At 43.5% G+C, this 14587-nt stretch overlaps 1 protein-coding gene across 1 annotated transcript in view; it reads left to right on the plus strand.

Annotated features, from left to right (window-relative positions):
- The first annotated feature begins 29 nt into the window (after nt 1–29).
- PPEF2 (protein phosphatase with EF-hand domain 2) overlaps nt 30–14587 on the plus strand; it is a 43304-nt gene continuing 28746 nt past the window's right edge. The window contains exons 1-4 of the mRNA XM_058193099.1: nt 30–9327; nt 11205–11220; nt 12639–12827; nt 13670–13727. Coding sequence (XP_058049082.1) covers nt 9200–9327; nt 11205–11220; nt 12639–12827; nt 13670–13727 — 391 coding nt within the window. The 5' untranslated portion in view covers nt 30–9199. The remainder of the gene's footprint in view (nt 9328–11204; nt 11221–12638; nt 12828–13669; nt 13728–14587) is intronic.

Genomic DNA, 14587 nt, shown 5'->3' on the forward strand with positions numbered 1-14587 from the left:
ATGTGCTTTGCTGTCACGCGCGCCTTCCACGCATGCGCCCAGCTTCAAAAATGTGCCTACATAGGATGGCATAGAACCGGGGGGAGGGGCACCGGGGAGGGGGAGGGCACCCATGATTTCCGCTACCGGTTCGGACAAACTGGTCTGAACCGTTTGAATCCCACCTCTGTTCCTGAGAAAATGTATTGAAACCAATAAGATATGTGTGGATCACATCAGGACTTGGATGGGCCACCTTGGATCTACGTATCTGGACAATGGCAAGATATATGTGTAGATGTTTATGGTGACTCTACTCTCCTAACTGTAGGAAAAACTCTTGGAAAAATGAGTTTGGACAATCTGTTAATTTCCGAGATGGACAAAGAACTCCCTGGTTTGCAGAATGGATTTTAAAAACGTGGGTCCTTGGTCCTCTCTTTTGAAAAGCACCTTTGGGACAACAAAGTCAGATGGTTTTCATTCGTGGGTGAAGGCCAACAGCATATTCCAGGGCTGTAGACGATGAGAGGAAAGTAAAATAACATTACGGAGGAACTCCTAGAAGCTACAGTTGGTGCAGAATGTAGTGGTACAAGTATTTATGGGTGTAACTTGGTACACCCATGTCCTGCCTTTGCTTTGCTTTGAGTTTCACTGGCTTCTGGGTACGATTGAAGGTGCCAATTGTCACCTATCATGTACGAGGCTGGGTCTGCTTCTCTGCTTGTCTCTATTTGGTAGGCTCTCTGTCGTGTCCCACCCCCTACTCCGACGAACGAGTCAAGGAACTCCGTAACAAACTTGGCAACAAAGCCTCTGCAGCTTGCCAAGTTTCTTCGAGGTTTATCAGGGCAGGCAGGAGTCCAAGCTGTGACTTCAGCGATAGGGTCTGGTATCAGCAAACTCGATAAGACTTTGCTTGACTCAAGGTTGGAATGCCAAAAGCAGTCCTTTATATAGGCTGTGGGGTGTGGCTCCATGACTCAGCATTTATCCAGGCCTGCCCCTCCCTTCCTTCTGCTGGCGTCGCCTCTCAGATCTCCGGAAGCAAGGATCCTCCCACTTTGAATTGTCTTCAGCTGGATCTGCTGTCTGGGAAAGGGAGGGGTCAGAAGGAGTAGGCCCGAGCAATTCCAATTCCTGGCTGGCTTCCTGCTCTGACGGCTGAGCCAAAGGAACACACACTGTATGAGTGAGATTTATCAGGTTACTCCTTTGACTCCTGGAATGGTCTCCAGGCATGGGGCCAGGGGCGGGGGCTGGAGGCATGATAGGCCGTTCATCTTCATTATCAGACTCGGAGTCTGATAATAGGCCCGGTTGGAGATGGGAGGGGCCCGACTGAGGAGAGGAGGGAGGACGAGTCACAACACTCTGTGTTGTCAGTGTGCGCACAGGTCTATCTACCCAGGAGCGAGTACTGCAAACAGTGGTTTGTATCAAATAGTGGTTTTTAATCTACAATAGGAATATAGGAATACTATATATACACGTGCTACAAGCATCATCTAAACAAACAGCAATTACAGCAGGGAAGAAACGCAATGAACCAACAAACACTCTAGCCAGAGCCTCCTCTTATTACACAGGCTCTTAAAGGGATAACAGCCAAAGACCCTGCTGACTTGTTCCCCTCATTGCATCAGCTGGTCAGCTCTTAAATTATCACCTTGAAATGTGTCCTGTCTGTTAAAAAGTGTCCTTTTCTGAAACCCAGGAAGTGTGCCTTTCTATCACTATACCCACCATTTGGAACCCAAGATTAGGTTGGCCGCTATCCCAGTATCCTTTCAAACAACCCTGAAGAATTGCCTCTTTCTCCAAACATGGAAGTTGGAGCTAGAAAGGTTTTATTGTTTGAGTCTTGTTATTATCGATCTCTGCTTGACTTTGTATCTTTTTGGTTGCCCTCAGAAAAGTCCTGCACACGTTCCTTCTAATGGGACAGAAGTGTAGGAATCCAGGAAGGTTGAAGGTTGTAGACCACCAGGGACATTAGATCTCAGCGTTCATATACTTAAAAGAGAACCAGTTGGGTCGAGTGGTTAAGGCTCCAGGTAGAAACCAGGAAACCATGCGTTCTAGTCCTGCCTTAGCCATGACAGTCAGTTGGGTGACTTTGGGCCAATCAACAGGAGATGGTGACTTCTAGTCCTGCCTTAAGCATGAAAGCCAGCTATGTGACTTTGGGCTAATCACTCTCTCTCAGCCCAACCTCACAGAGTTGTTGTTATGAGGAAGGTGTGTTAGATAGGGTAGAACAAGAAGCAATGGGTGGAAACTAATCAAGGAGAGAAGCAACTTAGAACTACTAAGGAGAAATTTCCTGACAGAACATTTAATCAGTGGAACGACTTGCCTGCAGAAGTTGTGAATGCTCCAACACTGGAAATTTTTTAAGAAAATGTTGGATAACCATTTGTCTGAGATGGTGTAGGGTTTCCTGTCTGGGCAGGGGGGTTGGACTAGAAGACCTCCAAGGTCCCTTCCAACTCTGTTGTTGTTGTTGTTGTTATTATTATTATATGTTGGCTGTCTTGAGCTATTTGTAGAAATAATAAAGGTGGGTGATATAGAGATATAGATGACAGAGAGATACACACACACATGTGCGTGAGTGCGCTGGTGCATACACGCAAACACACACTTAAAAAGACATCCATACAATTACGTGTCTTCCAGAAACCTGGTTGTTACTTATGACAGAACTGCTGATTGCAGCTGATGGATGGCCTACTTAAAGCAAATTCCCTACATTTTGTGTTGATCATTTAACTCAGGAGGTAATGCTTATGCATAAGATACAAGTCATATTACAGGGTGAAGCAGAGTAGGTATTTAACAAAGCCAATTATAACAACCACATATTCTTTCAGGCGTGACTCTATTCCAGCAAAGGAATGGAATTGTGGAATTATAAATACTATAATCCTGTTTTCATTCCACTGCTTTCTAGGTCGAGATTTCACACTTCTCCAGATTTGCTGATGCAATCTATAATATAATAAGGGGCCTCTGGTGGCTCAGCAGACTAAGTCTGTCTGTTATTAACACAGCTGCCTGCAATTACTGCAGGTTCTAGTCCCACCAGGCCCAAGGTTGACTCAGCCTTCCATCCTTTATAAGGTAGGTAAAATGAGGACCCAGATTGTTGGGGGCAATAAAAGTTGACTTTGTATATAATATACAAATGGATGAAGACTATTGCTTAACACAATGTAAGCCGCCCTGAGTCTTCGAAGAAGGGCGGGATATAAATTCAAATAAATAAAATAAATAAATAAATAATCACTAATGAGGATCCTCTGATTAAACTCATATGTGATACTTTCTTAGTCATCTCCTTCCTCTCATAAGTATACAAATTGGTTCTGACAGAATAAGCGACGTAAGCAGATAATTGGAAAGTATGTAATAAATCTAACCAAAAAAATGAAGAGATCTATTTTTTTTTCCAAGGAAATAAAAAAAATTGACTGATGAGAGTTGCGTGGAAATGGCATAAAGCAGAAGTGGGTTTCAGCAGGTTCTGACCAGTTCTGGAGAACCGGTAGCAGAAATTTTGAGTAGTTCGGAGAACCGGTAAATACCGCCTTTGACTGGCCCTGCCCCCATCTATTCTCTGCCTCCCGAGTCCCAGCTGATTGGGAGGAAATGGGGATTTTGCAGTAACCTTCTCCTGGAGTGGGGTGGGAATGGAGATTTTGCAGTAACCTTCCCCTGGAGTGGGGTGGGAATGGAGATTTTACAGTATCCTTCCCCCGCCACACCCACCAAGCCATGCTCCGCCCACCAAGCCACACCCACAGAACCGGTCGTAAAAAAAATTTGAAACCCACCACTGGCATAGAGGTAGTCCTCGGCTTACGACTGTTCACTTCAGTGCCCACTTGCAATCACAACGGCAATGAAAAAATTTAGCGGGGAAGCCATATTCATTTAACAACCATGTTCCTAACTTGACAACTGCAGTGATTCACTTAACAACCATGTCAAGGAAGGTCGTAAATTGGGGCAAAGCTAATTTAATAGCTCCCTTGCTTAGCAGTGGGGCTCCCAAGGTGCTTTTTCAGGAGGCAACTGGACTTCCTTGTTTTTTCTTTTTGAAGACGTTTCGCTTCTCATCCAAGAAGCTTCTTCAGCTCTGACTGGATACTGAGGAATGGAAGGATTTATACTCCTTGGAGACAGCTGGTCATTTGCATCCTTTTTAGAGAGTCCTTGGGGCCACTTGGATATTTGTTTGTGTCCTCAGGATTCCCTAAATAGTGCAAATGGTTCCTGTAGTCCGCAATTTTTCCTCTGGAAATCCATTCCTACTCCCACACCATTCCAAGGGTCTTCATCCCAAATTGTATAGCTAAAAGTCTGTAGAGATTCTCAGTCATCCAGGTCATGGTTGTCCCAAAGGTGCTTTTTCAGAAGGCAACTGGACTTTCTCGTTGTTTTTTTTTCTTTTTGAAGAGGTTTTGCTTCTCCTCCAAGAAGCTTTTTCAGCTCTGACTGGATACTGGGGAATGGAAGGATTTATATTCCTTGCAGACAGCTGGTCATTTGCATCCTTTCAGAGAATCGTTGAGGTCACTTGGAGGTTTGTCTGTGTCCTCAGGGTCATCTGAGTTCCTGTAGTCTGCAATTTTTCTGGAAATCCATTCCTACTCCCATGCCATTCAAAGGGTGTTCATCCCCAATTGTATAGCTAACAGTCCAACAGTGCAAACTTTCATGACCTGGGTGACTGAGAATCTCTACAGACTTTTAGCAATGGGGTTATTTTAAAGATGGAAAGACCATTCACAGTTAAGGAGCTTCTGGTGGCTCAGACTGCTAAGACAGTCTGTTATTAACACAGCTGCTTGCAATTACTGCAGGTTCAAATCCCACCAGGCCCAAGGTTGACTCAGCCTTCCATCCTTTATAAGGTAGGTAAAATGAGGACCCAGATTGTTGGGGGCAATAAGTTGACTTTGTATATAATATACAAATGGATGAAGACTATTGCTTGACATAGTGTAAGCCGCCCTGAGTCTTCAGAGACGGGCGGGATATAAATGCAAATAATAAAAAAAAAGGACATAGAATCACATAGCCATAGGGTGGGAATTCAAGACTGTGATGTTCAGGTGGACAGGATAGCTGTCAAAGAGGACCCCAAATTTTCCAACTACAAGAGAAAGAGCTAAGCATTTGAATGACATTTCAACTGGGTTTGAGATTAGAAACCTGTTCCGCTATACCAGGGGTCTGCAAACTTGGCTCTTTTAAGACTTGTGGACTTCAACTCCCAGAGATCCTCAGCCAGCTTTGAGTTGAAGTCCACAAGTCTTAAAAGAGCTAAGTTTGCAGACCCCTGTACTAGATATATATTTTGGGGGGCAAAACTGTGGCTCTCATTATTGACTTCCCATTTATAGGATTCAGTAACAAGCTAGGATAAGGTCAACATGGCAACCTGTGCCATGGCATCCTTTGGCAACTGACAAAATCAGTTGCTGCCAGCTTGTTTCTCAACCTCGGCCCCTTTATCTGGACTTCAGTTCCCAGAATTCCCCAAGTAGCCATTCGAGGACAAAGGACAAGGTCTCCCAGGTATCAGAAGCGTGCCAGCATCAAATGTTAAATGTGTGTTGGAAGTGTAAAAACAATGAAGGGACCTTTTTTACCATCTATGGTGGACATGTGATAAAGCAAATAAATAAAAAATGTTGGACTATGAACATCAGCATTCCAGAAAAAAACCCCAACTCCAAGTAAAAACTCTGAAGCAAGCATTTTTCAAAGTTCTATTTACTAGGATAGGTAAACTGGCACATCTGGGAAAACCCGAATCTGAGAGGTCCAGGTTTCAGTAAATCAAAACCCTCAAAACCATCCCCTCACTCCCCAGTCGATCACGTGCTCCAATCGTCATCCTTCCCATCTCGAGACAGCAGTTCAACCACTCCTCCTCCAGATGCAGGATCGGCCTGACCTTGACCGATAGGAAGAATGCTACTATGTCTAACTACATTCACTCTACTAAATCCTCCCTCCTACTTTCCCACACATGAGAAAGTGGCAGCACAGAAGCTTCCGGCCTGATATGGCTTCCAAAGCTGACAGAACTCATATCTTAATACAGAAAATCTTGAAAAATGGAGATTAAAAATGAAATTTTTCCTCTTGGGTTTAATGGAAAAAGAACTGGAGAAAAAACTTGGAGCTTCATTACTATATATGTTGACAACAGCAAGACTATTGCATGTGGGCAAAAATGGAAGGGCACTTCGACTCCTACCATGCATGAACGGATTAAAGAAAAGAACATAAGTACTTTTGTTTCCACATGGAAACCGCTTCTGAACTTCATGCTTGACGTGGAAAAGCATGAAACTTTGATTTTCGGTTTTACAGATTAGATTGACAGATCTTTCTAAAAATTGTTCATATTATTATGAAAAAGCAAAAAGTTGTGATTTGATGTTAATGCCTTATTCTACTGTAACACGGAGAGTTGAAAGTCAACGTTTCTTTTTCTTTCCCTAGCTTTCCTCACTTTTCTTCCCCCTTTTCCCTTCTCCCTCCTTGTCCTCTTATTTGCTTTTGTATTTTGTATTTTACAATAGCTTATAACGTAATAGAAATGTGATATATGTATGTATAAAAGAAGAAGAAGCGTGCCAACATCATGCTGTAATTTACACAGTGTCCGCCTCATTTTTTTTTTTTGTCTTTGAAATGACCAAAAGAATTCAAGTTGTGGTTGTGTTTTGGCTCTTCGTCATCTCAAACCTTTCATTAGTGTGCTGTTAATGGGAGTTTGGTCTACACATAGTCTTTGTTGTTTGAAACTTAATAAACGTGTTATATCTTCAAAGCGATTTCATGGCTTTAGGTCAAGGATGTTTAACCTTGGCAACTTTAAGACTGGCGGACTTGTATAAATTAAAAGGCTGTAAGGTAAAAATGGAATAAGATGAAAGACAATGTTGATAATTAAAACATATGGGGGGAATTCCAAGAAATATACTCAATAAATGGGAAAATCGGGGTTGTCTGGACATAGTGAGAAATATTGAAAAGAAAATGAATACAGCAATAGAGAGAGATAAGGAGGAGGAGAGAGATGGAAGAAAGGGAGAAGGAGAGAGGGAAAGAAGAAAGGAAAGAGGAGAGGAAGAAAGGGAGGGGAAATAAGAGTAGGAGAGAAGGTTAGATAGGGAGGAAGAATGGAGGCAGGGGAGAAAGGAAGGGGAAGCAGAGAAGGAGTAGGAGAGGAGAGAAGAAAGTAGGAAGGATAAAAGAAGGGAGGGAGAAGAATGAGAAAGAGAAGTAAGTTTGCTGTAAAACTAAAAAGATGAAATGGAAGAAAGTCAACCCCGAATATGTTTGAATATATCAGGATAAAAACTGAATTACCTGAAAAATAATAAAAGAGAATATATTATGAGTAAAAATGGAGAAATTAGAACCTGAGGGTGAAAGAAGATGTGGTTTATATAAATGAGCATAGAAATATTAAGACATGATTAAAATATGGAAAAAGAATATTTTGGCAGAAATTGTAACTAAGTAAAATGTATTTGGATATGTTAAATTGTATAAGATATGATATGGCCAATACTCTGTTCATAAACTATGTGTATATATGTGTGGGGGGGATCAATAAAAAATTGATTTAAAAAAAAAAAGACTGGCGGACTTCAACTCAGCATGACTGGCTGGGGAATTTTGGTAGTTGAAGTCACCAGTCTTGCAATTGCCAAGAGTGGGTACCTGTGTTTTAGATGATCTATGTTCTGTCTACAAGATTTCCCACAGCTTTTCTTAAACCTGGCCAAATCCATTGACTTGTCCATGGAGATATCTGATGATAGTTTACTATCTTCCAAAGGCATGTCCATCATGTCTATTAGGAAGCAATTATGGAGATGATCTACTGTCTTCCTACTCATCTTTAAGAATGCCCCCAAACCAACTTATTGGTTCATGTGTTACACAGAATGCTAGATTAGTTACATCCCTGGCTTGAACGATCAAAGGATTGGATAGTAAAATATATGAAGAACAGCTGCAAGAATTGGGTATGTCTACTTTAATCCACTTTAATGTAGAATGAAAGGGATGCGGTGGCTCAGGGGCTAGGATGTTGAGCTTGTCGATCGAAAGGTCGGCAGCTCAGCGGTTCGAATCCCTAGTGCTGCCGTGTAACGGGGTGAGCTCCCGTTACTTGTCCCAGCTTCTGCCAACCTAGCAGTTTCGAAAGCATGTAAAAATGCAAGTAGAAAAAATAGGGACCACCTTTGGTGGGAAGGTAACAGCGTTCCGTGCACCTTTGGTGTTGAGTCATACCGGCCACATGACCACGGAGACGTCTTCGGACAGCGCTGGCTCTTCGGCTTTGAAACAGAGATGAGCACTGCCCCCTAGAGTCAGCAACAACTAGCACGTATGTGCGAGGGAACCTTTACCTTTTACTTTAATGAAAAGACAGATTAGGGAGTGACATGATGGCAGTCTTCCAATATTTGAGGGGCTCCTCACAAAGAAAAGGAGATCAACCTATTCTACAAAGCACCTGAAGGCAGGACAAAAAGCAATGGACAGAAATCCCAAAGGTTTTTTTTTTCAAGAGGCAACTGGACTTTCTGGTTCTTCCTTGAAGATGTTTCCTTCTCATCCAAGAAGCTTCTTCAGTTCTTCAAGGAAAAACCAGAAAGTCCAGCTGCCTCTTGTTAAAAGCACCTTTGGGACAACCATGAGTTGGATGACTGAGAAACTCAGTAGACAATGGATGGAAACTAACCAAGGATAGTAGCAACCTAGAACTGATTAAGGAGAAATTTCCTGTCAGTGAGAACAATTCATCAGTGGAACAGCTTGCCTCTAGAAGTTGTGGGTGCTCTATTGCTGGAGGTTTTTAAGAAAAGATTGGACCACACTTTGTCTGAAATGGTGGGTCTCCTGTTAAGCAAGGGGTTGGACTAGAAGATCTCCAAGGTCCCTTCCAACTCTGTTATTCTCTGAAGTTCTCAAGCCAAGCTTCAGAATGGACCCCTTCTCCTATCTAAGATTCCGGCCAATGGAAGCCAAGAATGTTTCTTCTTTCCTCTTCAGCTTTTTTCCCATTGGGCGATTTAAGACAATGGGGAAGCTGACAGCAAATCAGGAGGCTTGGTTTGTTTTAGGAGCCCTAGAATGTCCTTGGGTACCGGTTAAAACGATGCAGTTATAAAGCATGGAAAAGAAGCAACAGAAGAAGGATGGAGCTTCAGACAAAAATTACCAAGACCTTGAGGCGGAGAAACAAATGGTCAAGAAAAACCCGGATAAGTACAGAGGCACGTTAGAACTACCAAAATGGCCGTAGCGATTCAAATCCACACATTCTGGTTTTATTTGTTTGTTTGTCAAACGTACAAGGTAGCAAGTATAAATATGAACATAAACATGAACATAGGAAGTAAGTACAGATAAACGGGGACAGTAGGACAGGGACGGTAGGCACGCCGGTGCGCTTATGCCTGCCCCTTTTACGGACCTCTTAGGAATGGGGTGAGGAGGTCCATGGTAGACAGTTTGAGGTTGAAGCAGTGAGGGTTTGAGGATGTAACAACAGAGTTGGGTAGGGCATTCCAGGCGTTGACCACTCTGTTGTTGAAGTCGTATTTTCTGCAATCGAGTTTGGGGCGGTTTACTTTGAGTTTGTATCTACTGTTTGCCCGTGTACTATTGTGGTTGAAGCTGAAGTAGTCATTGACAGGTAGGATGTTGTAGGAGACAATTTTGTGTACTATTGTTGTGTCCCCCTCCCCCTCTGATGGCCGGGTCTGGGAAGTCTGTATCAAACGTGGCCACGAAGCCTCTGCAGCTGTGCCAAATTCCTGTCAGAGTTCTCAGGGCAGGCAGGAATCCAAGGTGTGACCAGCAAACCAGATGAGACTTTGCTTGACTCAAGGAATGCCAAAAAGCAGTTCCTTTATATAGGCCATGGGGTGTGGCTCCATGACTCAGCACTTATCCAGGCCTGCCCCTCCCTTCCTTTTGCTGACGTCACCTCTCCATTCTCCAGAAGCGGGGATCTGTCCACTATGTCTTTCCGTCCTCCTGCTCTGCTGCCGGCAATTCTAGCACGTGGCTGGCTTCGTGCTCACATGCTGTAGGAGGGAGGTTTGTTTGCTCATTCCTGACATTCTGTCCGGGCATGGTGCCAGGGCTGCGGGCTGGAGGCATGCCAGGCCGTTCCTCTTCATTATCAGACTCTGACTCAGATAGCAGGAGATGGGAGGGGCCCGGCTGAGGAGAGGAGGGCGGGCGAGGCACAACAACTATGCTTAGATCAGACCGCAGGCGGTGCAGTTTCAGATTGTCCAAGCCCAAAATTTCCTGGTGGCATAAGGTATTCTATTGTGAGCAGAGGAGTGGAGGACTCTTCTCGTGAAATACCTCTGGACTCGCTCAATTTTTATTAATGTCCGATATACAGTGTGGATTCCAGGCAGATGAGCTGTATTTGAGAACTGGTCTGGCAAAGGTTGACGAGCTGTATTCGAGCTGTATTTGAGAATTGGTCAGGCAAGGGCTTGATTTGTGATCAAGTCATGAACTATACAGTGAGTCAACGACTTACGACCACAATTGAGCCCAAAATTTCCGTTGCTAAAGATGAGAAATTTGCTGTGAGTTTTGCCCCATTTTATGATCTTGTTAAGCGAACCCCTGTGGTTGTTAAGTTGGGTTGTTAAGTGAATCTGGCTCCCCCGTTTACTTTCCTTGAATAGAATAGAATAGAATAGAATTTTATTGGCCAAGTGTGATTGGACACACAAGGAATTTGTCTTGGTGCATATGCTCTCAGTGTACATAAAAGAAAAGATACATTCATCAAGGTACAGATGACTCCTTGTCAGAAGGAGATTTCAAAAAATGTGATCACATGACCCTGGGACACGGGAACCGTCATAAATATGAACCAGTTGCCAAGCATCTGAAGGAAAATCACGTGACCACGGGATGCAAACGTTAAATAAGTCACTTGTTTTAATGGCATTGTAACTTTGAACGGTCACTAAACAAACTGTTGTAAGTCAAGGGCTACCTTTGGTCACTAAAAATGATCTGGCATGGGTTCCACAAATTATTGGTTGGGTGTCTTCATTTATCCTTCCTAGATTTGTTCTCTCTGAACTAAATAGTGAACTTTAGAGTGGTTTTTCTGAACCCTGGCAACTTTTAAATTTTAGATGCAAGCTGAATCCAGTCAGCTTGCATCTTAAATTTAAATAAAAACGCATCTTAAAATTGTTAAGATTGAGAAACGTTGCTAGCTGGCTGGGGAACTCTGGGAGTTGATCCACACATGTTAAAAGTTGACAAACTCTATAAGTTGTTCTCAACTTATGACGCCAATTGAGCCCAAAATTTCTGTTGTTAATACAATTAAGTGAATTTTGCCTCATTTTATGAACTTTTTCTGCCACAAATGATAAGCGAATCATTACGTTAGTAATGCAATGAGGAAATCCAGCTTCCCCCTTGACTTTGCTTGTCAGAAGGCCGTCAAAGGAGATCACATGACCCCGGGATAGCGCAACCGTCATAAATATGAGTCAGTGGCCAATAGTCTGAATTTTAATCCCAGGACCATGGGGATGCTGCCAAGGGCGAAAAACACCCACAAGTCGCTTTTGTCAGTGCCATTTAGTACGTCAAATGGTCGCCAAATGAACTGTTGTGTAAGTCGAGGACGTCCTGTAACTGACTGGCTGGGGAATTCTGGGAGCTGAAATAAGTCAAGGGCTACTTGTGGCCAAAATGGTGCCCGTTTTTAAAAGCATTGCCAGAGGAATACAACAAAAAACAATCTGAGGAATTTCAACGGTTATGTCTTTTGGAGGGGAAACGCAGCATTTTATTTAATTTATTTATTATTTATTTATTTATTTAATCGTATTTATATACCGCCCTATCTCCCGAAGGACTCAGGGCGGTTTACAGGCACTTAAAAAACACAAAACACATAAATACAATATAAAACAATTAAAAAACTTATTCTATAAGCCCGTTAATTAAAATATAAGAATAAAACCCAATTAAAACCCATAAATTTAAAATCTAGCTCAGTCCTGCACAATTAAATAAGTATGTTTTAAGCCCGCGGCGGAAGGTCCGAAGGTCCGGAAGCTGACGAAGTCCGGGGGGTAGTTCGTTCCAGAGGGTGGGAGCCCCCACAGAGAAGGCCCTTCCCCTGGGCGTCGCCAGACGACATTGCCTCGCTGACGGCACCCTGAGGAGTCCCTCTCTGTGAGAGCGCACGGGTCGGTGAGAGGTATTCGGTAGCAGTAGGCAGTCCCGTAAATAACCCGGCCCAATGCCATGGAGCGCTTTAAAGGTGGTCACCAAAACCTTGAAGCGCACCCGGAAGGCCACAGGTAGCCAGTGCAGTCTGCGCAGGATGGGTGTTATGCGGAAGCCACGAGGGGCTCCATCTATCACCCACGCAGCCGCATTCTGGACTAACTGTAGCCTCCGGATGCCCTTCAAGGGGAGCCCCATGTAGAGAGCGTTGCAGTAATCCAGGCGAGACGTCACGAGTGCGTGAGTGACCGTGCATTTTAATCAGGTTTTCCTTATTCATAACAACGTACTCCAATGAAACTGTGCCTTTTAAATAATAGCGATTGCCTCATGATACCAATGCTTTCGACTTTGCTCTAAGTCTCTCTTTTTCTACCTCAGTCATTAAATCAGCTGTTCTGATCCAGCGGTGGTATCGACGCTTTGTAGCCCGGCTCGAAATGCGTCGGAGATGCACCTGGCGCATCTTCCAATCCATAGAATATGCAGGAGAACACGATCATATAAAGGTATGGTGTGTGGAAGCACCAGCTCCCAGAATAACGGAGTTGGAAGGAACCGTAGAGGTCTTCTAGCCCAACCCCCTACTCAGGCAGAAAACTCTACACCTGTTGTGTTTGCGCCCCCCGAGCCAGGCCTCCTGCCAGAAAGTGACTTGGAAAGTGAGGGGGAAGGGTCATCAGGATTTACCTTGGGAGCACCGGCTTCCCTGGCTCAGCTCCAGGAGCCAGAGGCAGGCCAGGTTTGAGATAACGAGGCCTCCCTCTCCTGACTCTTTCCCCCACCCTCAGGCCATAATAATAATAATAATAATAATAATGTTTTAATTTGTATACCGCCCTTCTCCCGAAGGACTCAGGGCGGTGAACAGGCAGATAAAATACAGACATACACAATAGTTAAAACAACCCTTAAAAAACTGATTTAAATTTGCCCAAATATTAAAATAACATACACCCCCATAAAATTACAAACATTTAAAAACCCATCAAATTCAATTAAAATTTAAAGGTAAAAATCAAGCTAGTCCAGCCATACGAAATAAATAGGTTTTAAGTTCGCGGCGAAAGGTCCTAAGGTCAGGTGGTTGTCGGAGTCCAGGGGGAAGCTCGTTCCACAGGGTCGAGCCCCCACAGAGAAGGCCCTCCCCCTGGGGGCCGCCAGTCGACACTGTTTGGTTGACGGCACCCTGAGGAGTCCCTCTCTGTGGGAACGCACCGGACGATGGGAGATAGAGGCCGGCAGTAGAGTTGTGGTGAAGGAGGATAGCCCCGAGGGCAAAAATAAGAAGAAAAAAAAGAAATGTATGTTTCCTTCCAGGTTTTGACAATATTCTTTTGATCTTCTGCAGCTCAATCATTTCTTTGACTATCTCATGGAGCACATCACACCAAGAAACAAGAAAGACAGTAAGTGCATGTACAAGTAGATAGATACACAGGTAGTCCTCAATTTACGACAATTGAGCCCCAAATTCGCATTGCTAAGGAATACGGTTGTTGAGTTTTGTCCCATTTTACAACCTTTCTTGCCACGGTTGTTAAGTGAATCACTTGTTGTTAAGTGAAATTTTCGGTCATTAAGTGAATCTGGCTCCCCCCCACCAACTGATTTTGCTTGTCGGAAGCCAGTTGGGAAGGTTTGAAATGGCAATCACATGACCCTGGGAATGGTACAACCGCCATAAATACATGCCAGTTTCCAAGCACCTGAATTCTGATCACGTGATCAGTGGGATGTTTCAAAAGTCGTACGCGTGAAAAACAGCCATGTCACTTTTTTCAGTGCCGTCGTAACTTCAAATGGTCACTAAAGGAACTGTTGTAAGGCTCGAAAGCCAAGGACTTTTGGCTCCAAATAAAACAGTGGCTAGAAGAGATGTTAACTCATTGGATACTTTGGGCATAGCATTGCCTGTCTTTTTGGAAATCTGGTGACTTTTAGCCAATCCTTGGTCAATCCAAGCTAGCCAAATGTTAAAAGTCCCATGATAGATAGAACGCCAGAACTTTTCCTTCTGGGTATAGTAAGGGATAATTACAAAAAAGAAGAAATATATCTTATGGTACACATATTAATGGCAGTGAGGTTGATATTCACACAAAATTGGAAATGCAGAGAGAACTCACACGGGGCAGAAATAATCAACAAAATATTGACCTGTGCAGAAATGGGCAGGTTAACAATGGAGCGCAAAGATAAAGATGAATCGGAATTCTATGTAACCTGGAATACATTTTATAAATGGCTAGAGAAAAGGAGGAATGTA

Source organism: Ahaetulla prasina, chromosome 8 (genome assembly GCF_028640845.1).
Source record: "Ahaetulla prasina isolate Xishuangbanna chromosome 8, ASM2864084v1, whole genome shotgun sequence".
Taxonomy (NCBI): domain Eukaryota; kingdom Metazoa; phylum Chordata; class Lepidosauria; order Squamata; family Colubridae; genus Ahaetulla; species Ahaetulla prasina.